This window comes from Bos taurus, chromosome 5 (assembly GCF_002263795.3).
Source record: "Bos taurus isolate L1 Dominette 01449 registration number 42190680 breed Hereford chromosome 5, ARS-UCD2.0, whole genome shotgun sequence".
Taxonomy (NCBI): domain Eukaryota; kingdom Metazoa; phylum Chordata; class Mammalia; order Artiodactyla; family Bovidae; genus Bos; species Bos taurus.
Window position 1 is genome coordinate 7412394 of NC_037332.1, and position 27000 is coordinate 7439393.

General features: G+C 37.2%; 1 protein-coding gene across 7 annotated transcripts in view; it reads left to right on the plus strand.

Annotated features, from left to right (window-relative positions):
- Positions 1–27000, plus strand: part of NAV3 (neuron navigator 3) — an 893819-nt gene that overhangs the window by 622476 nt on the left and 244343 nt on the right. For all 7 annotated transcript variants that reach the window (XM_059886494.1, XM_059886491.1, XM_059886495.1 and 4 more), the window contains 2 exons: positions 15825–15897; positions 18922–19105. In XM_059886494.1, coding sequence (XP_059742477.1) covers positions 15825–15897; positions 18922–19105 — 257 coding nt within the window. The remainder of the gene's footprint in view (positions 1–15824; positions 15898–18921; positions 19106–27000) is intronic.

Consider the following 27000-nt stretch of genomic DNA (forward strand, 5'->3'; position numbering starts at 1 on the left):
CTTGATAACCTTTTTTTTTTTTTTTTTTAGCAGTTAGTTGCTCAGTCATGTCTGACTCCTTGCAAAACCATGGACTATACAGTCCATGAAATTCTCTAGGCCAGAATACTGGAGTGGGTAGCCTTTCCCCTCTCCAGGAGATCTTCCCAACGCAGGAATCTAATCCAGGTCCCCCACATTGCAGGCAGATTCTTTACCAGCTGAGCCACAAGGGAGACCTTTACTGGATTATTTTACGCCTTTATGAATAGATGTTCTCTTGTAGTATGAATCTACAGGAAATCGATGAACAGCCAGATGTTCATATCTGGGTGAGATTAACTGAGCTCATAAGGCCCAGATATAAGGACACTTGAGAATCAGAAACAAATATTCAGATAAGTAATAACGACAGTGTTACATAGGGAAGAACAAAAGGAATGTGGAGGGAGTGAGCTTGGTGTGTTCCAGAAACAGAAGACCATGTGGTTTGGGCACAGTGAGAGGTGTTCAGAGGGGAAGATGGAAGCCTAATTATGTGGAAGCAAAGGAAGGTCCACTGTGTTACTCTATTGATTGAGGGGCCTTTAGAAAACTTTTAAAGCTGGACCATGTTATGATCTGATGTAAATATTTAAAAAGATCACCCCAGGTGCTTTCTGAGAATTGTATAATCCTTAAGTGTTGACTTTCAGTTGGGTGTGGGAGATGAAAAATGTAGGGACTATGCAGTACTCCCCAATTTTTTGGCCTGAATGAGTAAATAGTTACCATTAAATAAGATGGTTATTATGGAGGGAGAAAACAGGTTAAAAGGTGAACGGGGGGAGATGACAAATTCAGATTTTCACTAATATAATTTGATGTATCCATTGGAACGTGAAGTGGAGGTGACTGGAGGCAATTAGGCATGTGTTTCCAAATCGGAAGTAAGGCATTGGTGAGAATGTACTTGTGTGTAGGCACTGATTGAAGTGGACAAGGGTGAGATCTCTAGGAGATCTGTGTGAGTCAGATAGGAAGAAAGCTGAGGTTCTCACCTTGCGGTACACCAGCATGTATGTGACGAGGAGAGGTGTAGGAGTCAGAAGAGGGTGAAAAGAGTGGTGAGAAAGTGAGCCCGTCATTGAGAGGTCACTCAACATGTGTGGATTGTTAATCATTAGGGTAGCTATGGTAGCTTAAGCTATAGTGCATACTTGGGTTAGCCTAGTGGGACAGGGAAAAGTGAAATGAGGGAAATGTGATGGATACTGTCCAGGGCTACATGAAAATAGGTAGGTATACCAAAGGTGAACACTTAGTTCTAGTAATTAGACAGGCATTAATGACCTCCAAGTAAACATCTTCTGTAAGAGTGATCATGTGTTCAGGAGTGGCTGAGAGGGGCAGACAGCCACTGAGTGTTTAATATTTTTCTAGGATTTTCCTGTTGAAGGGGAAACATGGTTTGAGAGGAAGGCAGGGTGAGGGGAGTTTTTGCAAGGGGGAAGTAGAGAAGGAGGAAGCAGGAAGGAGAGGGGAGGGAGATTCCGGGGACATGCCGGATCCTCAAGGAAGTGGCAGAGGAGGAAATTTGAAGTCTGGGTGGAAGATTTAATGTTGGAAAACAATGGGAATACATTTTCGTTTATGTCATGTCATAAGGGAATATGATCGCATGAAGAGGTATTTGTTAGTGGATTACATAGAAATTAAAGAAATTCAAATAAATGTAATGATTTCAGATTATTAGATAATATTAATGTGCTCTTTTCCATGTCATTCTGTAATGATTAACTATAATATAAAAAATTGATTATAGTATTTTATAACATACAATTCAACAATAATTCTTTCAAATATCATTGACTAAAGAGCAGATATTTGGACAATATGAACTTGTCTTTACAGCAGTTTATTAGCATGATTATTGAGAGGTTCCAATTCATATTTATTGTTTCAACTGTTATCTATTGCTATATCTTTCTTTAATAAACTTAAGACTAAATTCATCCTGCGGGGGGCGGGAAACAGAGCTAAGTTTGCAGAAGCTTATTCAATACTATATTTAACCTCATCCAAAGATGAAGTTACTAATATGGATGGCACCTGTTAAGTAATTTCTAGGTGGGTGGTATCAGGATTCAAAATATATGCTGCATGCCACAACTTTGGTGAGATTACATGAGGAAATAAATTAGTCAACTATAAATACCAGGAATGTCCAGAATGCCCAGCAGATTAAAAATAGCAGAAAAAAAATGCCCAACATGTATTTGAAATGCAGAGGCACAAGTGCAAGGTTCGTAGACAAAAATGAAAGACATATAGGGGAAAACTTGTTTGGAAAACAAAATTTTCTTTATTTTAAAATAGCCCATTAGAGCACTTGGCCAGTTAGCTCCGTTGGTTAGAGTAGAACACTAATAAAATAGACCATGGTATTTAACAATCTTCATAAATGCATGGAGAGATTAGGAAATTTGATTATGTGCAATAGTTGCAAACCAAGAATTAGATTATGGGGCAGAACTGAGAATCTGGCAAATGCAGTTCCCAGCTTGTCCTTCCTGTTTTCTGGCTCATCCCTTCACCTCACTCTAGTAGCTCAATTGTTTTCTTAGCCACAACCTTCTACCTTCTTTCCTATCTTATTGTATTGCTTGAAACTTGCTGATATGAGGATTTTTGTAACGCTTGTGCCTCTTACAATTTTCTGTTCCTAGATGAAATAATAGGTTTTAGTCTTCCCTTAATTCTGTGAATCCATGTCCTACAGAGTTGTGGCTGCCACAATAATTACTGTATTTCACAGGCATCTTTGTTCCATTTCTATAGTTTACAGGAATCCAGACAGGGAAGCTATTCTTGATAGAAAAATTATTCTGTTGTTTTATCTGTATGCTGCCCTTTCAAGTTTTAATTCTTCCAGCCACTGCTTGTTATTGCTGCCCTTTTAAAGGATCTATTTAGGTAAGATAAGATGAGGTTTCTAACCAAATAGGGAAAAGATAAAATATTGGAATGCTCTAAAGATTTAATAAAATCTTATAAATGGCACACTGCAGGATTCTAGCACTATGACTCAGAGGAGTGGAATATTGCTAAGTTAGTCCATTCGCATGACCCCCTGCCATTTTGAAACTGTTCATCTTCTGGAATGTCTAGAAAAAGATAGCTTAATGAAGACAAATGTTTTCCTACAAATAGAGCTCTGATCTCTAAAGAACCATTAACTAAATATCTACTTTGTAGTTTGCTTAACAGTTTCATTATTTTTATTTAGGCTCACACTTCAGAAGATTAAGCATAAACTACAAGTATTAGGAAATTTATATTAAATTATTGATCCAATTTATTTATATTATTAATATAAACCACCCTGATGATTTTTAAAGCTGAGTTTGTCTCTAGAAGTTGTTCAGTATACTCATATGTAAAGTTTGAATGAAAAAATTGAAGTAAAATGGGGACATTGAGAGTGTGTCATGTTTAAAGGACAGTGATCACTGGAGTTCTAATTCTGATTAGATGAGTCAGGAAAAAAGTCCATAAATATTCAAAGTCTTCACTAATTTCTATAGTGAGGAAATCAGACTGATAAACTCTGAAATCCGTTGGAATGCTGATGTGCTATACTGATTTAACAAAATAGCAAAGACCATGCTTTCTGTTCAGTATTTCTTCTTAGAGATGTACTTGGGTTTTCAATCTTTATAACTTTTTAAAACAGCATCCATAGTAAGGTAAAAAAGATATTTCCTAAGATGTATTAAGTCTAATTTACAATGAAAAACAATACTGTTATGAACGTTACCTAGTCTGCCATTCAGAAATCAAGTAAATGCTGAAAATATAAGAATGCTTTTCTGTATTAACTATAATATAGAGTAAATAGTGTAAATGTTTTTCTTATAAGTGTCAATATTATAATTGGTTTGTGTCATTAGTAGGACAAATGGAAATTAAAGTTAAGTAGCTAATTTTGAATTGGATACCAGATATCCACATACAATTTTTTTCTTTCTTTTTGAAGATAGGATGTACCTTATTTCTGTTTTTACAGGTAGTTATTAAGCTTTATATCTGTATGGAGAAAACAACTGCAAATGTACTTTGTATTTCTGCTGTACATTTGAATATCGACCACTTTCTTAAATATTTAGAATGTTCTTATCCCTAATAGTTTGACTTAAAATAGTGTACGATGTTTCCCAGTGATAAGCCACTATCCCGGTTAACATGAAATACAGTCACACCTAATATTAGAAAACATATTTTGTAGCAATCCTTTCATAACTTTAGCTTTTATCACCTTAAATGGTCTAATTTTTAAAAAGAACCTACTGCTCCATCTTTTTCAATTCCCTTTTTAAAATTTATAGATAATTACCACTTTCAATACTCAGTAGTGAAAAAAAATATGAAAAAAGAGAAAATTTTAAAATCCTAGCTTGGAAAACAATATACTAAGATATGAGATCATTTTAACTATGACCTGTGGTATTCATAGCTTAACAACCTATAAGTAAAAATACTTCCGTCGGGCAGAAAAACAAAATGAAATGGGAGAAACTTTTTCATTTGACCTCAGTATGTTCAGTTGAGAAGTTTATATTTGATAAGATAAATTACTTGAAAATCAGCAGATGTACCAAATCTCCTTTATTAAATAATTTATATGAGTTAAATTAAACTGACCTGTGTGGATAGCCATAGACAAAAATTCATGATGTATCAGGTTACACTTGAAAACATTGTATTGCCCTTTAATTTGTATAAGTCATGTTTCAAACATAAAAAATACTATGAAATTGCATCCCATGCATGCATCCTAAGTCACTTTAGCCGTGTCCTATTTTTTATGGTCCTGTGGACTGGAGCCCACAAGGCTCCTCTGTGCAAGGGATTCTCCAGACAAGAATACTGGAGTGGGTTCCCATGTCTTCCTCCAGGGGACCTTCCTGACCCAGGGATCAGACCCACTTCTCTTACATGTCCTGCACTGTAGGTTGCTCTTTACCACTAGTGCCACCTGGGAAGACCATTATGAAACTGCATCGCAGAAGCATCAGGCTCTAGAGATGGACCTGAGAGTGCGGCAGTACCAGTATCGCTTATTGATTCACTTGTAGTCTAACTGCCAACCGTCTGTATCCAGGGCTGTACTAGACGCTTTGCTTGCATTTTCATTGCACCATCATAGCAAACCTATGAAAGAATTTGCCTCATTGAGTCTGCTTGTGTCCCTTTTCAGTAAGTGGAAGAATCGGTTTTTGTCTCATGTCTATTTAAGACTAAAAAAACAACAATTTGAGTCTAGGCCACATTGCTTTTAAACTTATTAATAAATGCATTTAACAAAATAAGGTCTGAAACTCAAGTCTTTAAATTTTAACCTCTTCATCTTCCACCTCTCCCTCCTTCTTCTTTAGTGTTTGGATCCTTTTCCTCTCTCCCCTCCCTCCAAACTTGCAACATAAAGGAGTGTTTTTCTTTAATACAATACTTGTTTATTCCATCTACAGCAGAAATAGGAGCTTTGGTTAGTTTGGGAGAGCATACAGGCATATGGGATAATGATTTATAGATTTTATGGTGAAATTATGCATTTGAAAAATATTATTATATGTAGCTTTACCCTTATATGTAATATATATATAGATAGATATTATGTAAGTTTAGAACAGTTTTATAATTTCATAATAAAAAACAAAAATTCCTTGTTTTGTTCTCTGTAACAAACGGAGAAGCAAGAACTTACTAAAAACCCAGAGAATATATTTTCAGGTTAATAGGTACTGATGCAGTATTTTATAATTTTATATTTATAACACTTTCTATTGGCAATTATAGCCTATAATGAAGATTTAATATCATCTTTAATAGGTAACTAATATTAAATGATGTTCATCATTCTCTAACACCAAGTCAGTTAAAGCAGAATATAGAATTTTAAACAAAAAACAATTTTTATCTGATAAAGTCCTAATAAATTTTCCATTTGAGTACCCTTATATATCTATCTAATTGCTCTTATACACACACATTCTGTAATATGTGTGTTTATATGGGCATTTCTAGTATGAAAATATGGAGAAGGCAATGGCACCCCACTCCAGTACTCTTGCCTGGAAAATCCCATGGGCGGAGGAGCCTGGTAGGCTGCAGTCCGTGGGGTCGCTAAGAGTCAGACACGACCGAGCGACTTCACTTTCACTTTTATGCATTGGAGAAGGAAATGGCAACCCACTCCAGTGTTCTTGCCTGGAGAATCCCAGGGACAGGGGAGCCTGGTGGGCTTCTGTCTGTGGGGTCACACAGAGTCGGACACGACTGAAGCGACTTAGCAGCAGCAGCAGCAGTATGAAAATATATACATACACATGTATACACACAGACATAGATACACATATGCCTAGTATAGAGCTAAGCTCTTCATAAACATCTGTATTCCTCACATAATATATTGTGTGGGAGCTGCTTTCATTCTCATTTCACAGATAGGTTAGCTGAGGCTTCAGGAGAGTAAAAACTTTATCAATTTATTTTGTTGAATTCTTACAGGGTGTAAATGTCATAACTAGGATTCAAACTCAGATTTGAGTGCAAACTTTAAACTATTATTCTGTAGTACTTAATCATGTGTCTCACCCCAGACCAAATTAACACAAAAACAAACTGAAGAGCCAAACAGAATTACTATTTCCTACCTCTCCCTATCCCACAGCACAAACTAACTTGAAATAGAAAAGCAAAGCATGGGATATAGGGCACAATGGCAGGAGGTACCAAGTTAAACTGCATCTTTCATCTGCACTCCCCATAGATTAGCAAATCAATCCTCAGAGGACAAGGCCTAGAGATCTGCATGCTCACAGACCCCAACTCACCCTTACGTGCTAAAGACTCACCCTTGCCCTGCTGCTCTGCTAAGTAGATAATTGTGTTAGTTTCTTGTGCTGTAACAAATTATCACAAATGTGGCTTCAAACAGTAGAACTTTAATCTCTCACTTGTCTGGATGCAAGAAATCTGAAATCAGTACTCAGTCAGTCAGTTCAGTCGCTCAGCCATGTCCAGCTCTTTGCGACCCCATGGACTGCAGCATGCTAGGCTTCTCTGTCCATCACCAACTCCCAGAGCTTACTCAAACTCATGTCCATCGAGTTGGTGATGCCATCCAACCATCTCATCCTCTGTTATCCTCTTCCCCTCCCACCTTCAATCTTTCCCAGCAACAGGGTCTTTTCCAATGAGTCAGTTCTTCACATCAGGTGGCCAAAGTATTGGAGTTTCAGCTTCAGCATTAGTCCTTCTAATGAATATTCAGGACTGATTTCCTTTAGGACTGACTGGTTGGATCTCCTTGCAGTCCAAGGAACTCTCAACAGTCTTCTCCAACACCACAGTTCAAAAGCATCAATTCTTTGGTGCTCAGCTTTCTTTATAGTCCAACTCTCACATCCATACATGATTACTGCAGACAGCACAGCTTTGACTAGATGGCTCTTTGTTGGTAAAGTAATGTCTCTGCTTTTTAATATGCTGTCTAATTTGGTCATAGCTTTTCTTCCAGGAGCAAAAGTCTTTTAATTTCATGGCTGCTGTCACCATCTGCAGTGATTTTGGAACCCCCAAAAATAAAGTTTGTCACTGTTTCCATTGTTTCTCCATCTGTTTGCCATGAAGTGATGGGACCAGATGCCATGATCTTAGTTTTCTGAATGTTGAACTTTAAGCCAACTTTTACACTCTCCTCTTTCACTTTCATCAAGAGGCTCTTTAGTTCTTCTTCGCTTTCTGCCATAAGGGTGGTGTCATCTGCATACCTGAAGTTACTGATATTTCTCCCAGCAATCTTGATTCCAGTTTGTGCTTCATCTAGCCTGGCATTTCACATGAGGTACTCTGCATATAAATTAAATAAGTAAGGTGACAGTATACAGCTTTGACATACTCCTTTCCCGATTTGGAACCAGTCTGATGTTCCATGTCCAGCTCTAACTGTTGCTTCTTGACCTGCATACAGATTTCCCAGGAGGCAGGTCAGGTGGTCTGGTATTCCCATCTCTTTAAGAATTTTCCACAGTTTGTTATGATCCACATAACATCAGTATCCCATGGCCAAAATCAAGCCTTCAGCAATCCTGTGCTCCCTCAAGGAGCTGTAGGGGGAATCTATTCCTTGTTTGTTCCAGCTGCTGGTAACTGCCAGCATTCTTGGCTTGTGGCCACATCAATCATTCTATATGTTCATCTACCAGAATATAAAAAGCATTGGATAGTTGTGAAATAATTTGGAATCACTTAAACCTTATAAACTTAGACTCTGTATGGAGCACATAGATTTTACATGTTCTTTATGTCCTTGTTTGTTAGTCAGTCATTTGGGTCTGATTCTTTGAGACCCCGTGGATCATAGCCCACCAGGCTCCTCTGTCCATGGGATTCTCCAGGCAAGAATACTGGAGTGGGAGTGGGTTGCCATTTCCTCCCAACCCAGGAATCAAACCTAGGTCTCCTGCATTGCAGGCATATTCTTTACAATCTGAGCCACCAGGAAAGCCCATACTCTCACTGAACAATTTCATCCTTACATTCAACCATCTTGTGCCAGACCAGTATCCTACCTAGCTGTCTGTTAATCATGTAGAGACCTTGAGTCAAAAGCTAGAACTGACTTAACTCAGAATGCCTCAGTTACAGTGGTAGGAAGCATAGTATGGCAATAATTGTTATTTCATTGAAGACTGATGGGGATGCGTTTGAATTCTGGTTCTGCTGTGTACTCAATTGTGTAAACTTATAAAAAGTACAGAGAATGCAATGGCACCCCACCCCAGTACTCTTGCCTGGAATATCCCATGGACAGAGGAGTCTGGTGGGCTGCAGTCCATGGGGTCGATAAGAGTCGGACACAACTGAGCGACTTCACTTTCACTTTTCACTTTCATGCGTTGGAGAAGGAAATGGCAACCCACTCCAGTGTTCTTGCCTGGAGAATCCCAGGGACGGTGGAGCCTGGTGGGCTGCTATCTATGGGGTCACACAGAGTCAGACACGAATGAAGTGACTTAGCAGTAACAGTAGCAGTATAAAAATATGTCATTTCTAAGGCTTTATTGAATGATCAGAATATCAAATTTTCCAGCCTCTATAGTGAAAATGATAAGGATTTTGCATTTGGAGTAAATAATATACATGCTTAATGTGTATGAATTCCCTTCCTGTGCTGGGATTTTGAGTGATGGAGAAAGAAGTGGCTTCTAACCCATGTCCCCTGCTTCTGTGCTTCACATGTAGTATGAGGTTCCTCACAGTGCAGCCTGTTGTGAAGTTAATATTTTACAAATGACATATTAAAATTAAACCCATTAAAATGGACTTTTAAAATTAAAGCACATGGCAGATAGTATGGGTAGAAATTGATTTGTGACACGTTTATTAATTTCTATCTATAAACCTATGTATATATTGTGTGATCATAAAAAAAAAGAAGATATCTTCCGTGCAACACTGACAATTTATTTCTTTTGCTTCAAATACACTATTACTGTCCTGAGCCTTAAGATCAAGCCCAGCCACTAGCAAGATGTGGAAGATGTTGCACATCCAGCGCCTGTTTATCTCTATGGATTCATCTTCTGCCATTAGATTTGCCAGACTCAAGATTCTTGATCTTGGAGTCCCTTCTTCCTGAACGCTCCTCTGACACAGTTTCTTAAAACCTTTTGAAGGCCACCAGAGAGGTCTATTTTCACATTGATAACAAAGAAGTTGTGGGAAAAGCTTTAAGTAGGGTTCAACTCTTAATATTCCTAGCTATTCTGAATTCCTTGCAAGTCCTTTAACTTAAGGTGTTTCTCACCCCTCAAGAGTTCACATAATGTACCTTCCTTGGCTTCGCTTCACCCCACATCCTGTTATTTGGTTAACCCTTCCTAACCTTTCAGGGACTAGTTCAGATTTCCCTTGAAGCAGAAATATATGTGTGTGTGTGTGTGTGTGTGTGTGTGTGTGTGTGTGTGTCAAGTTAATGACACAGACTCTGGTTTTGATATATTCTGTCTGTGTAACCTTGAGCATCTCAATTTAATTAGCTGATCAACACTTACCCCTGGAAAAAATGTTATACTTATGGTAACTTTGGTAACTTTGGTAAATTTGGCCTTGGAATACAGAATGAAGCAGGGCAAAGACTAATAGAGTTTTGCCAAGAAAATGCACTGGTCATAACAAACACTCTCTTCCAACAACACAAGAAAAGTCTCTACACATGGACATCACCAGATGGTCAACACTGAAATCAGATTAATTATATTCTTTGTGGCCAAAGATGGAGAAGCTCTATACAGTCAGCAAAAACAAGACCAGGAGCTGACTGTGGCTCAGATCATGAACTCCTTATTGCCAAATTCAGACTTAAATTGAAGAAAGTAGGGAAAACCACTAGACCATTCAGGTATGACCTAAATTAAATCCCTTATGAATATACAGTGGAAGTGAGAAATAGATTTAAGGGCCTAGATTTGATAGATAGAGTGCCTGATGAACTATGGAATGAAGTTCGTGACATTGTACAGGAGACAGTGATCAAGACCATCCCCATGGAAAAGAAATGCAAAAAAGCAAAATGGCTGTCTGGGGAGGCCTTACAAATAGCTGTGAAACGAAGAGAAGCGAAAAGCAAAGGAGAAAAGGAAAGATATAAACATCTGAATGCAGAAATCCAAAGAATAGCAAGAAGAGATAAGAAAGCCTTCTTCAGCGATCAATGCAAAGAAATAGAGGAAAACATCAGAATGGGAAAGACTAGAGATCTCTTCAAGAAAATCAGAGATACCACAGGAATATTTCATGCAAAGATGGGCTCGATAAAGGACAAAATGGTATGGACCTAACAGAAGCAGAAGATATTAAAAAGAGATGGCAAGAATACACAGAAGAAGTGTACAAAAAAGATCTTCGTGACCCAGATAATCACGATGGTGTGATCACTGACCTAGAGCCAGACATCCTGGAATGTGAAGTCAAGTGGGCCTTAGAAAGCATCACTATGAACAAAGCTAGTGGAGGTGATAGAATTCCAGTTGAGCTATTTCAAATCCTGAAAGATGATGCTGTGAAAGTGCTGCACTCACTATGCCAGCAAATTTGGAAAACTCAGCAGTGGCCACAGGACTGGAAAAGGTCCGTTTTCATTCCAATCCCAAAGAAAGGCAATGCCAAAGAATGCTCAAACTACCGCACAATTGCACTCATCTCACACGCTAGTAAAGTAATGCTCAAAATTCTCCAAGCCAGGCTTCAGCAATATGTGAACCGTGAACTTCCTGATGTTCAAGCTGGTTTTAGAAAAGGCAGAGGAACCAGAGATCAAATTGCCAGCGTCTGCTGGATCATGGAAAAAGCAAGAGAGTTCCAGAAAAGCATCTATTTCTGCTTTATTGACTATGCCAAAGCCTTTGACTGTGTGGATCACAATAAACTGTGGAAAATTCTGAAAGAGATGGGAATCCCAGACCACCTGATCTGCCTCTTGAGAAATTTGTATGCAGGTCAGGAAGCAACAGTTAGAACTGGACGTGGAACAACAGACTGGTTCCAAATAGGAAAAGGTGTACGTCAAGGCTGTATATTGTCACCCTGCTTATTTAACTTATATGCAGAGTACATCATGAGAAATGCTGGATTGGAAGAAACACAAGCTGGAATCAAGATTGCCGGGAGAAATATCAATAACCTCAGATATGCAGATGACACCACCCTTATGGCAGAAAGTGAAGAGGAACTCAAAAGCCTCTTGATGAAAGTGAAAGAGGAGAGTGAAAAAGTTGGCTTAAAGTTCAACATTCAGAAAACGAAGATCATGGCATCCGGTCCCATCACTTCATGGGAAATAGATAGGGAAACAGTGGAAACAGTGTCAGACTTTATTTTTCTGGGCTCCAAAATCACTACAGATGGTGACTGCAGCCATGAAATTAAAAGACATTTACTCCTTGGAAGGAAAGTTATGACCAACCTAGATAGCATATTCAAAAGCAGAGACATTACTTTGCCAACAAAGGTCCGTCTAGTCAAGGCTATGGTTTTTCCTGTGGTCATGTATGGATGTGAGAGTTGAACTGTGAAGAAGGTTGAGCGCCAAAGAATTGATGCTTTTGAACTGTGGTGTTGGAGAAGACTCTTGAGAGTCCCTTGGACTGCAAGGAGATCCAACCAGTCCATTCTGAAGGAGATCAGCCCTGGGATTTCTTTGGAAGGAATGATGCTAAAGCTGAAGCTCCAGTACTTTGGCCACCTCATGCGAAGAGTTGACTTATTGGAAAGGACTCTGATGCTGGGAGGGATTGAGGGCAAGAGGAGAAGGGGATGACAGAGGAATCGATGGCTGGATGGCATCACTGACTCGATAGACGTGAGTCTGGGTGAACTCCGGGAGTTGGTGATGGACAGGGAGGCCTGGCGTGCTGCGATTCATGGGGTCGCAAAGAGTCGGACATGACTTAGTGAATGATCTGATGGTAACTTTAGAAGAAGAGATCTTTGTAACCATGATAGATAATCTTAGTTCTAATAAATTTCGTAGTCTCTTACCTCTGATTATGAATAGACTGTTTAGCAGTCTGTGTTTCTTTATAACATTCATTGCATTACATTGGAATCATCTCTCCTATGAGATTATATATGTATTTAAGGTCTTGGACATGTCTCAATGAATAAATAATCATTATGTGAATGAATGAAAACAAACATCTTAACAGTTTTAACCAATGCAAAAACATTATTGCATTTTACTTTAATTTTCTAAGTGTTTATATTTTAAAGAGTTATAATAAAATCTTTGGCTGAAATCTATATAATCATTTGTATTTTGCCATATGATAGAAGTTTGCTCAAACCGAGCCATCTTATTTATTTTTTTGGTTGAAATAAAATTTAGTTAATTTATACAATGACATTAGCAATACTTGTTTATCTTGAAAAATGGGAAGAATCATTAATTTAAAATAGCACGAGTCACAAAAGAATTTACATCCAGAGAGAATAAAAGTTACATTTGGTTTATATTCTTCTACATATTTTCTATGTATGATTCATAACAGCAGTACCTACAGACATGCCCTAACCAGGATGCCTTGTGTCTGCAGAGAAAACTCAAGTCTTTTAAGTATTATGCCTGCTATCTGGTTTACAGTTATTTAGCTTTTATATTGCAGTGGTTTTAGGATCCCAGTGGGTATTGGGAGCCTTTTCAGTTCCAGGCCAGATTTACTCTGTAAGCATGACTGCAGAGAGGAAAGGCTGGCACGGTCTGTTTTCAGATGTCCTTGTGAGCAATTGTATTGCTCTCGGTAGCTCTTATGGGCATGCCTGCTCCTCCTTCTGAAGCTTGCCCAACCTTATCAAAATCAGACTTATCCTGTGTGTCCAAATGATACTTCTTCCATAGTGAAAGCTGATAAATCCATTCTCTTCACTGCCACACTGTTCTTTATAATTCTCTTTTGGAATATTATGCCTTGTGTTATGCTGATTTATGAATCTTTTTTCGTTCTCTTCAGCTGTATTACAGACTCACAAAGCTCACAAAGGCAAAGATATTTTTTCCTTCCTTATGTTGTCTCATTTTCTAATAACAAGATGCAGTGTGAAGAAAGGAAAGAATTCAAAGTAGGTTCCAGAACTATAGGGTTTTTGAATATTTCAATGTAAAACAGGTAGAACAAGAAGGTCCACTTGGTCATGTAATATTTAGTGTCTTCAACTCTATAATTCTTTCAGTAAAACTTATTTTGAAATGAATTAATATAAAACTTTTTTTTTTTTCCTCAAAGCACATGTGTATACCTTGGCAGCAATCATTTTAAAGCAAAAAACCTCTCATTGGATATTATTGCTTTAATTTTGCACAAAATTACATTTAAAAAGAAATGTAAACAGTTGTCCATTTTATAAAGACAAAGTCTGGAATGTATTTTTTCTTTTTATTTTCTTTAAAAGACATTTTGACCTTCCTATGAAGCTTAGCTAGAGAAGACATTGGCAGAACTTCGTATGTCCTCATACATAGCTTTTGATGAGAATTTAATAAGACAGAGAACAGTACCTTGCCAAGTATTAACTTTAAACCTTATTTACTTTAGAATTTCAAGATTTATGGAATACCAAAAAACCCATGGAGATGACTCACAAAGAACTGGAACTTTCTAGTTTCCTACACTCTTTTAAAAAGTCTTAGTTATTTAACTTTGCTACATATTGCCATGACTAATACTGAAATCAACTCATGAATTAACATAAATTAATCTGTTTCTTTTTGGTTCTCACCCCAAATGGTTAATCACTCGCTGGTTATTGTGCTGAAATGGACTATTTAAAAGCGGTGGCATTAGTCTTTTAAATTACAAAGGTGATGTCTGTATTTAATCAGAGAATTACTCAACTATGGGAATACAAATATAGTTTTTCTCTTTTTATTTCTAAATTATGAAAATAAGACAACACTTAGAAAATATAGAACAAAGTCATATAGTCCCATTATATAATAAAATTATTTTTAAGTGGATAAATTAAGATTTTTGTTGGAATTTCAATATCAAGCTCTCAAAATTAATAGAATATACAGAAAAGTAGAAGGGTATAGTAGACCTGAAAAGCACCATGAACCAGTTTAATATAATTAAGATTTATACAATTTTCACACAAGAGTAGGTTGCAAAGTTCTATTCACGTTCCCATAGACTATAAACTTGGAGACACTGGAACACACCAGGGACATAAAACAAGGTGTAAAATTTCACGGTCTAAAGGTATTGAAATCATACAGAGTCTGTTCTCTTATCATTGTGGAATTATGTTAAAAATCAATATCAAAAGATATTTGAAAATAACCCACATATTTTCAAGTGCAATGTGACATTTACCAAGAGAGATCTTTGACTTAGCCATTGAAAGTCTCAGTAAAGTCAGAAGCCTGAAAAAACACAGAGGGTGATTGCTGAGATGAAAGCATTTAAAAGAAATTGCTGTCAAGATGAGGAATTAATACCAAAGATCCTTTAAAAACCTCATGTATTTGAAAATTAAATGTCCACTTTTAAATGATGGATGTATCTAAGAAGGCATAGCAAGGAAAATTAGAAAATATTGATAATGAAATACAAATGAAAAGAGAATTTGCCAGAATTTGTTGCATGCAGCTGAAGCTGGCTTATTGCAACTAAATACAATGTGGAATCTTGAATAATGTATAAAAACAAAGAATGGACACTAGCATAAAATTTTGGTAAATTTGAACCAAATCTGTACTTTACTTAATAACACCATATCACACATTAATTTCCTTTTTTATTTTGTTTTTCAACAACAGTAAATACAGTTTTTAAAAGAATTCTATGATTTAGAATGAAAATATACTTCATTTGTTTCATGTGTATCAACCCCTTTTCCATCTTATTTGTCTTTTGGCATACTTACTGACTGTTACTATTCGAATCTCAGTTACCCACATCCTAGTATTCTAAGCATCTCCTGTTTGGATGCTTCAGAGACTTGTGAAGCACAAAACCAGCCTGGTTTTATGTAAGTAGGTGGGTTGCTAATCTGTAAGAATGCCATTCTTGATCAGGCCTCTATGAATTGTTTGTAAGTACCAAATCAGACAATGCAGTCTTTATATTCGTCCTGCAATTAGCCAAAATTATTCTAGTTATAGTCCAGTTAAAGATCTCTAGTATGAAATGAATGTAAAGTATTCATTCTTTCTTTATCTTTCTCTCTGGCTTCATTCTAGCTCATTTATGTACTTAAAAATAATCTTCTAAGTTACTTTTTCACTGCTTTTCGTGTTGCAGATTGAAAATGTTGATGTCTGCCTTAGTTTTCTAGCAGCCAGAGGAGTAAATGTTCAAGGTCTATCTGCTGAAGGTAAGTAGAAGCATAATTGTCACAAATGGCATCTGTGTTTGAAAAGACTTTTGATAACACTAGAAATGTCAAATGAGAGTACATGGGCCCTTAATATAGAAAAGGAAATTAGTAAAGTTTCCAAAATAATAGAAACATAAGTTCTGTGGTTGTTAATGTATGCTTTTATTATGTAGCTATGTTCCAGATTTTGTCAAAGTTGTTCTTTACATTACTGAGTATATGGAATGGGGGCATATTAACAAAGTATCTTTATGATATAACGATTAAGTAGTACTTTTAGAATATTAAGTAGATGGATGGATAGATAATGCTGGGTAATAGATGGACAGAAATACAGTTAAATGGTGTAATTAATGCTTAAATATTGTTTTATCAATAACAATTCTATAATTTGATCAAGTTAGCAGTCCAAGTCTAAATATTTGGTAAGTTTAATCAAGTCCTCAGGAATTCTTAAATAATTAGTATTAGTAACTGTTCTATGTAAAGGCCTTAACATTTTTAAAAGTTTAAAAGATCATCACTGACATTGAAATACAGAAAACAGGAAAAAGACAACTAAATCTGTCACATTTTTCCTGCTTTCTTTTTCTTCAACATATATTTTTTAGGAAACGTTTTCAAAATTTTCAAGTAGTAATAGTAACAAAAACAATTGCTAACGTTATGACATATCAGTTCCTTTGAGATCTATATCAGCAACAAGCATTTTTTAAATTAGAATTTTAATTATATTACATTAATCCCTTTTGGCAATTTTTGTTACTTAATGTTTCTACTACAGTCAATTTACTCTGCAAAGCCTTCCCGACTCTCACAGATAGTATAAATACTAGATAGGTCTAAATTTTACAAGTTTTACTGCCATTGCAAAAATAGGAATTGTGTGACTTCTGAAATATTATGAACATGAACTAGAATTATTTACTTTTCTCAATTTTTCTGCACTGTTTAAATTTTATTTTGAACTTCTTCTATCCTTTATATGTTTATGTCATGATATTTAATATTAAATTATATACTTAAAGGCCAAAACTTAGGTTCAAACCTAATACATGGTTCTGTTACTGAGAATAATATTTGAGAAAATTGTTCAGGATGATACTTTACTTTCTAAGAGGTTAAAAGTAGGTGAGAAATGTTACTATCTGTTGGTTTTATGTCTCTTCCTTTTAACATGACATCTTTTATTAACATAAGCCTGTTGCTTTTTATTTATCTCCTAAAAATATATGAATAGTCAAAATGATTTTCTGTATTTATTAAACATGAATACTAATAAAACAAGTTTAAAGAATATCTTTCAATAAGATTCACAGGAGAAACTTAATACTTGCAGGTTCACCCAAGAAAATTTATCCTGTCTCACTGTAGCTTTATATTGATCAAGCCTATACTTATGGCCCCTGTGAGGAAGGTTGGGGGTTATAATAACTCAGCCTTATTTTATATGAAAAATTCCACTGCATAGTGTGTGTGTGACATTATAAACCATCAGAGAGCAAGAAATTTAAGTAGGTTTATTAATGTTTCTAAATTCTGAAAAGGAGGCATAAAACCTTGACCTCACAAGAGGATATATTTTATTGTCAATGGCAAGTTTCATTTAAAGTATGATTATAGGTTGCATAGCATTATATCCAGCTTTAGTGGTCTCTCTTTTTCTAATTCTAAAATTATAACTCCAGAAGAAAAAAACTAGCTCGTGTTATGGCCTACTTTGTGCATTTTATTTTTTCTTCAGTGTTAGAAAAACTTACACAGGAGCCTCATGTGTTTAGAACTAGAAATTCTACTTATTCTATTATGCTTATTCTACTTACACTATTATGCATGCATAATAAGCATGCATCTAAAGCCATGCATAAAGTGATCTTAATCATTTCTTAATATGTAATGTGAATTAAAAATAAAAGAATTGGAACATTAAAGTGGATAACTATGGTGCCATCTGCTCTTTGGAGGACAAATACATAGTTTTTTAATAAATCACTTGGTGGGTGATTTAGAATATTGCTAACAGTTATTATGAGGTACACCCATACAGCATCAGTGGAGAAGGAAATGGCACCCCACTCCAGTACTCTTGTCTGGAAAATCCCATGGATGGAGGAGCCTGGTAGGCTAAAGTCCATGGGGTCACTAAGAGTCGAACACGACTGAGCGACTTCACTTTCACTTTTCACTCTCATGCGTTGGAGAAGGAAATGGCAACCCACTCCAGTGTTCTTGCCTGGAGAATCCCAGGGACAGAGGAGCCTGGTGGGCTGCTGTCTATGGGGTCCCACAGGGTCAGACACAACTGAAGCGACTTAGCAGCAGCAGCAGCAGCAGCAGCAGGATATAGCATCAGTATTTATAATGCAAGCCACTGAGCTTTCTTTCTCTAGCTCATAGGCATCCCTCCACTGGTAACAGCTGTGTGCATTTGTGAGGGAAAATATGTGTGTGTGTGCATGTGCTCAGCCATGTCAGACTCTTTTGAGACCCCAATGAACTGTAGCCCGCCAGACTCCTCTGTCCAAGGGATGTCCCAAGCAAGAATACTGGAGTGGATTGCTATTTCCTGCTCCAGGAGATCTTCCTGACCCAGGGATCGAACCTGTGTCTCCTAAATCTCTTGCACTGGCAGGCAGATTCTTTACCACTGACCCACCTGGGAAGCCCATTTGAGAGATAAACAGAATGATAAATCAAATGAGGAACACAAAACAGAGCACCTATCTATTGGCATGAAGAAGCTACCTTGAGAAAAACTTTAGTTCAGGGTCAGCAAAGAGCATCCCTTGAGTAACCTTTGTTCTCTCTCTGAAATTTCCAAACTAGTAAAACTGTTAGCATGTTTTAGAAAATCAGACTTACTTAAATGTGTGACTGAGAAAACCAAGTTTTATTTCTGTCTTCAAAGATTTAGTCTATTAAGAATCTATTGGAAGCAATTTGCAAACTGCTTCTAGAATGTCTTTTGTTAAAAAAAATAATTTTATATGATACTGTTTTTATATTTTCCGCTTGATACAGAAATAAGAAATGGAAACTTAAAAGCCATTCTAGGGCTGTTTTTCAGTTTGTCTCGCTACAAGCAGCAGCAGCACCACCAGCAGCAGTATTACCAGTCCTTGGTGGAGCTTCAGCAGCGGGTCACCCACGCCTCCCCTCAAGCAGAAGCCAGCCAGGCCAAAACCCAGCAAGATATGCAGTCCAGGTAAGGGAGGGAAGCGGGGGATGTGTTTAAAATGAATTTACATTGATGGGAGTCTTGGGAGCATGTAGACACAGCCAGGGTGGGATGCTGGCAATTTGTTTTTATAAGTTTTTGTTTGTGAGTTTGGTCACCATATTTATGTAGTTGTATCCATGTGATGCGATTATTTGACTAATGTTATAGAATTTAAAACCTCTTTTGCTTGGATAACCAACATTTGTCACTTTTTAGGTGAAATATTTGTGTTTGTTTTCTAAAGGTGATCGTGGTTTGTATCGAAATGTGTGAAGTGTCTTTCTTGTAAGCTGCGTGTCACAGTTACTTTCTTCTTATTTAGAATGTACTTTTGGAGTCCTGGTCTCCAGTTGTATAGTTTTCTTTTGTTGATGTTTGAGATTGGTTAAATCATTAAATCTGTCAAAAAGTTTAGGCCTGTTAAACACAGGAGTTTGAGTGTTTGGGAACATGCTGTTTTGATGTGAGATTGTATGTGTGTATTTATATACACAGGTTATGTTTGTCTTACTTGAGTCTGTGGGTACATGTAGACACAGCCAGGATCCAGTGCTGACAAACCATTACAACATCCTTTACTCTTTCATTACTGCTTTTTTCAGTTTGGAATTACATCAGTCATGATTCAGGCAGAGAAGCAGAATCAGTAAAAAAAAAAAAAAAAAAATCGAGTTAACAGATTCATTGTAAAGAATTGATTCACGTGATTGTGTGGCTGGCAAGGCGAATGTGAAGACAAACAGCAGCCCAACAGAGAGGACAGGTTGACACTGTGAGCATGAGCCAAAACCGCTATGAACAGGTGGAATTTCATCTCTCAGGGAGGCCGCACTCCTGCTTTTAAGACCTTTCAAGGAGTGAATTGGGCCTACTATCCTAGCGATAATCTAGGATAATCTCCTTTAAGTCAAATGCTATGGATTTAGACCACATCCACAGAAGGCTTTCACAGAAAGACCCAGATTGGTGCTGAGTGGGACTAAATAAACCTAGCTAAATTGGCACGTCAAAAAATGATCACTGAACAAGATTAACAGGTTTCATGCAAATTGTTTATTTGTTTCTGATCAACGTGTGGGTTATCAGCTCTTTAGTTCTATCGCATACATAGCTATGATTGTTTTTCTTAAGGAGAGAGAATGTCCAATACAAAAATACTCTTTACCATCTTCTAAAATATACACATGTATCAAATATATGTAAATATTTAACTTTTTCCATCTTAGAAGCCAAACCTAAAACCTAATAATACAGTTTGCCTGTAGTTTGTTTTTGGCAATTAGTACTGACTGAAAAAACTAATATAAAATTCCGAAATATGTTCACAAACCACTTCCCACTTATTGTCAGATACTCAACAGTTCAGAAATCTCCTCTTTCATCTGTCAACCACCCCTTGCTTCACATTAAGCAATATTTCAGTCTCTGTACAACCATGTAAACTCTACTTCTTTTGGCAAATTTTTCTCATTAGTGAATTATTAATAAAGAAAAATTATAGTTTCACCAAAAAATTTGGGATGTACTACAAAGGCCATGGAGTGATAAGGGAATGTTTGTTTTTACTCAAAAATGCAAATGTGCTTCTGCTTTTTTAAACTTGTCTTGGCATTTTGTGCTGTTGTGTGAAACTGTTCAGGAATCAAAGTGAAAAAAAAAAGATCTATAGTATAAGTTCTTTGGCTTTCCTTAAGAATAGAGGAGAAGAATAAAACATATGACTTATTAAATTGGGGGGTGATGGTTGATAGAAGCAGATCTAGATTTTGAGACCTGCCAGAAATAATATTTCTTAGAGTTTGGTTTAAGCCATTTGAATAGACAAGAAGCAAGAATAGTAGCTAGAAAAATACAGGAACTAAAATGGTATTGTGCAAAGAATGTTGACTCTGGAGATGAGATGAGCTATCATCTGTCACTTCTTTTCCTCACTCTACTTCTCTATCTGTCATTGGAGTTTCTTGCCCCAGACTCCTCAGTGGTTATAACCCTTTGGGGGAGTTTTTTTTCTCTTCTTGCTAGATATGCATGGATATTATGAAGCTGTATAATATTTTAAAATATAGAACTATATATAGAATAGGCATGGTCATTTTACAGCGTCTTGGAGAGAGCTATCTTATTTTTTTTCAGTGAAAGGTTATAAAAAGCATTGGGAAGCCCATTCTTTTCACTAGTGTCCTTTAATTCTGGGATAGCAGGGGAGTTCTTTACCATGAGTGTGACCTGGGAACCCTGACTTTTTTCTTTTGATAAATTGGATTTAATTACTTTTTGGATTGGTAATTTAACAAATCAGAGTACTTACTGTACTAAATGTAGTGCTTAGTTAGGTTCATGATAAAGAGGAGCTCAAAGTCTTCATTTCAGCAGAATTTATTATATGTTTTGGAGAATGCTCTATTTCAGATATTAATACTTCCATTTGTGTGGGCTTGATAACGGAGAAGGCAATGGCACCCCACTCCAGTACTCTTACCTGGAAAATCCCATGGATAGAAGAGTCTGGTGGGCTGCAGTCCATGGGGTCACTAAGAGTTGGACATGTCTGAGCGACTTCACTTTCACTTTTCACTTTCATGCATTGGAGAAGGAAATGGCAACCCACTCCAGTGTTCTTGCCTGGAGAATCCCAGGGACGGGGGAGCCTGGTGGGCTGCCATCTATGGGCTTGCACAGAATCAGACATGACTGAAGTGACTTAGTAGCAGCAGCGGGCTTGATAAGCAATCTAGATGTTTCTATCAATCACCCCTCAAAAGTTAATAATAAAGTGTATGCTTTATTTTTCTCCTTCTCCATTCTTAAGGAATTTCAAAGAACTTACACTATAGATCATACTTTTCACTTTGATCCCTGCACAGTTTCACACATCACAAAATGCTAAGACAAGCTTAAAGAACAGAAGCACATTTGCAGTATTGAGTAAAAACAAATATCCCTTATCATTCCATGGCCTTTTAGTACATTCAGGTTTTTTTTGGTGAAACTGTAATTTTTCTTTATTAATCATTCACCAATGAGTAAAATTTGCCAAAGGAATTAGAGTTTACAATGTTGTACAGAGACAGAAATATTGCTTGAAGTTTGCTAAAATAGTACTTAAATATTGCTAAAGGTTGATATAGTGAAATAGTATATGATTATAATTTATGTGAACTGAAATGGGATAACATATTTAAGCATTTTCAAAACCTATATTGACAGTATACATAGGAAAGGTTTAAGTCTCCATACTATATAACCAAGGTGATAAATGTGAAAAAAACCCCAGGGACACATTTCTCTTTGTTTGCTTGAGATGTGAGTCATCAATCATGATTTATGAAGATTTTCTATTGATTTCAAAGCTCTTTCCAAGTGAACGGTTTAAATGACTGGTTCCTATATTATTCTAGATATTTAGCCAGAAAATGTTCTTGTATTTTTCTTGGTAGACCTGAAAGGATTTTAGTGCACCTTGTTTCATGAGAATGTTTTGGTTTTGTTCACTTTGTTTTTTAAATAAACTGGCATAGCTGCCTAGATTTCCACAACATTTATTTTATTCACTAAGAATTGCTAATTTGTTTTGCTCTTTTGAGCATAACACTGAATGTTTCCATTAGAACATTTTTCATTCAAATAGGCATTTTGATCTAAAGATTAACAAGTAAAATATACAAGACAGAAAATCAAATGTGAACCAAGAGAAATAGAGCGGGGGTGGCAGACTCCCCTCTTGCGACTTCTCAGCTTCCTCTCTCCTGTTGAGTGTGGATGTGGTTGTGTGCTGTGCGCGTAGATGTGGGCACAGGTGCCTGTGTGTGTCCTGTTCGAGGACAGATCTTCTTGTTGGGAGCTCACCTCTGGAATCTGCCTGTACCTGGGTCCCAATTCTACCTCTTTCTAGCCGTGTGACTGTGGACAACTTACCTGATCTCTGTGTGCTTCAGGTTCCCGTTTGCTAAAAGGGCAACGGCACCAATATCATGAGGTTGTTCTGGGGGTTCATTGGGTCAGAATCTAAAACTCACTGAACACACCTGGCAGACGTCACTCTTCCGCTCAGAGCCGTGACATGGCATCAAATAGCCTCAGCTTGCTCCCCACTTAGGAAACACGCTGTGTCTGATTCCTTTGCAAGAGTGCTCTTCCTCCGAGAGTCACTTGGCTGAATGTCTCACTCCTTCAGGTTCACTGCTCCCATGTCACCTTCTCACTGATGGTGACCTTGACTACTCTGTTAGCACTACAGACTGCCCACCCATCCTGGTTGCTGTACTTTCCCTTCCTTTCCATAGCCCTAATCACTCTCTAACCTAAAACATATTTATTATAGTCATTGTTTATTATTGCTACTTCCTCCCCTCCAGATCGTAAGCCCTGAGAGGAGAGTAGTGTTTTTATGTTTTAATACTTTTCGAGGGATTAAACAAGAACATTATACACAGGAGGTGCTTAGTAATGATTTCTGAAGTGATTTAAGGTAAAAATGAATGAATCTGTTATAGCTGCTTCTAATTTTAAGAAGGAAGACTAACATTTGAAGTTGCAATGGTAGGTCATTTAAAATGGAAATTGTGTATATTTATAAAAATACTATATTAAAGATAAATGTATTTCGGATTCTCAGGTGGTCATGATATTGAACTATAGATAGTTTCAGAGTGGTATGTAGTGGAACCATCATCAGACCTTATCTGGATGCATGAAATTATTCGCCTCATCCTCACTGATCCCTGACTATATTCCTTTTTGGTCTTTCACGAAACATGTGAGAAAGAAATGAAATGCATGTGAAAATGTAGCTAAGAAATTACATAGGTGATAGAGTATTAGAGGTAGTGATAACAAATCTTTCTGAACGAAACTAAGAGCTGTTTTGGGAATTTGGGAGATTATGATCCCCACAGAGGATCATTTGTCCCTTCTGCTTTTCATTTTGTAGGAGAAAGTCAAGAATGTGTCCAGTTGCTGTTTAGATGAACTTGCTCCTTCCTACAGGACTCACAAGTCAAATTGCAAAATCTCTGGGCACATGCTTTTTGAGTGACTTGCCTGCTCTCTTTACAGCCCCTTGCCAAGGTTCCTGTGACCCCTGCCACACACATTGCTCTTGGAACCCTCTTCCATGAAAGACATTTGCCTTCCCCTTTTCCAGGAAACATCCTTTCCTTCTGGGAGATTCCCTGTGAAACTGGGGCAGTTTACAGCTTTTCAGCCTGAGGTTATAAATCTTGAGAAGTATAGAAGGAAGTTTAATTTAAGATGACAGGAAAGCTCTGGTAATTTAAGCCCTCATGAACCTGGCTTCAATTAGTTGCTTAATTCAGCTCTATGTTGTGGATTATAGTGTGCTCTTCAAAAATGATGGTGAATCAATTAAACTTTAAAGAAAATGAAACAAACAACAAAGACATTTATGAATCTCCTTTTTAATATCACGATTTTTTTATTCCCAGAGAAAAATAATTGAAGGGAAAGAAATTATTCTTTAATTGATTGATTGAGGAAACCAAGAAAGGGTATAATAGTAACAGTGTGTGTATACACAGTGCTTATGTTCTATGCTTTTATTCAGTGTTTTTAAAACTTGACAGCTAGTCATAGTTCTGCTGTTATGATGGGGTATCATCTCTATAGTTTTGGTTATTTTAGCATCAGGCAAACATGGGTTTCACTTCTGCCTACCAATTCCCAGTGATGTGGCATGAGGCAAGTTATTTTAACCTGCTCAAATACCAGTGTTCCTACCTCTAATATTGGAATGGTGATAACTTTCTCAGAAGGGTATTGAGAAGACCACAGGACATAATTTGTATTTAAAGTGCCTCCTTAACACAACTCTTAGTGTGTAATAAACACTCAAACCAGCCATTTTCATCTTCCCTCCTCTCACTTTATGGTCATACCAATGTATAATAAAATTATAGATCAAAATTAATACCTCAAGTCAACCTCTTCACTCTTCCTTTCTTTCTCACTTTCTCTGATCAGTTCTGTCCATCACACTTCTTTCCCCCCCCCCCAAGGAAATGGAATATTTACTTAGCTCAGCTTCAAGTGCATTAGAAAGATACATTTGCATGTAAATAATGACTCTACCAAGTCTAAAGCACTCATCTCTCTTCATAGAGCAGTTCATTCCTTTCTGTCTCATCCTAGAAGATTGGTTCTTTTTTTTAAATATAAATTTATTTATTTTAATTGGAGGTTAATTACTTTACAATATTGTATTGGTTTTGCCATACATCAACATGAATCCATTATAGGTATACACGTGTTCCCCATTATGCATTACATAAAAGTAGTTCAAAATATATCCTCACAATTTAAAAATAATGACCCAGTGCTCAGACCTCCCAGGCTTGATCTAACTAAACGGAGGTAACCCCATTCATTATTTTAGGTATTTCCTTTAGTAATTAGTCCCCTATAGATAAATAAAATGCTACTGCCACTAATTGTTATTCATTAATTTGATCACTTTTTAAAATTATTTATTTATGTGGCTGCCTCAGGTCCCAGTTGCGTCTCTCCTTGCAGCACACAGACTTCCAGTTGCGGCACGTGAGCTTGGTCACTGTATGGCACGTGAAATCTTAGCTCCACACTGTTGTTGTTCAGTCACCAAGTCATGACCAACTCTTTGCAACCCCATGAACTTCAGTACGCCAGGCCTCCCTGTCCCTCACCGTGTCCTGGAGTTTGCCCAAGTTCATGTCCATTAAATTTGTGATGCCATCCAACCATCTCATTCTCTGTCACGATCTTCTTCTGCCTTTGACAGGCAAAATATAACACCAGGATACATTCTCCAGGCAAGAATACTGGAGAGGGTGAAAGTGAAAGTCGCCCAGTCTGGTCCCACTCTGTGCAACCTCATGGACTATACAGTCCATGGAATTTTCCAGGGCAGAATACTGGAGTGGGTAGCTGTTCCCTTCTCCAGGGGCTCTTCCCAACCCAGGGATCAAACCCAGGTCTCCCACATTGCAGACAGATTCTTTACCAGCTGAGCCACAAGGGAAGTCCAAGAATACAGGAGTAGGTAGCCTATCCCTTTTCTAGCGGATCTTCCCGAACCAGAAATCGAACCGGGATCTCCTGCATTGCAGGCAGAGCTGAGCGACTGAGCTATCAGAGAAGCCCACTGGAGTGGGTAGTCATTCCCTTCTCCAGGGGATCTTCCCAACCCAGGGATCGAACACAGGTCTCTAGCATTGCAGGCAGATTCTTTACCATCTGAATCACCAGGGATCAAATCTACAACCCCTGATGTATGCACTCTCCCATCTGTCCAATCCCCCATTAATACAGTCAACAAATGTTTATTAAGCACTTAGGTGTTCCTGGCACTCCTCTAAACATTGGAGATACAGTAGAGGATAAAATAAATGGAAGAATCCTTGCCCTTTTAGAGCTTATATTTAGTTATAGACAAGCAATAAAAAAATAAATATGTACTAGTAATTGAGCAGCTGTTGGTAGAGAAGCATAAATCAGAGCAGGAGAAATAAGATGTTTTTCTGCATTTCAACAGGCTTCTGGGAAAGTCCTCACTCAGATGATACTGAGCAAAAGGGGAAACAGAACTAGCTCTGCAGTTATCCTATGGAAGAGTGTGTCAGGCAGACAGAAGAACAAGAGCTAAGACCTTGAATTAGGAGTCTATCTGTTTTTTGTTTTTTGTTTTTTTCAAGAAGAGGAAATAACCCAATTTGGCTGTATCAGGAAGAAGGGCATAGAAGAAGAGTAGGATATATTTCAGAGAAAGATCAGGTAGTATGACCCCGTTGCCATTATAAGAACTGTGGATTTTATTCCAGGAGAGATGGGAAACTATAATATGCCATGTTGCTGCAAATGGCATTATTTTACTCTTAATGGCTGAGTAA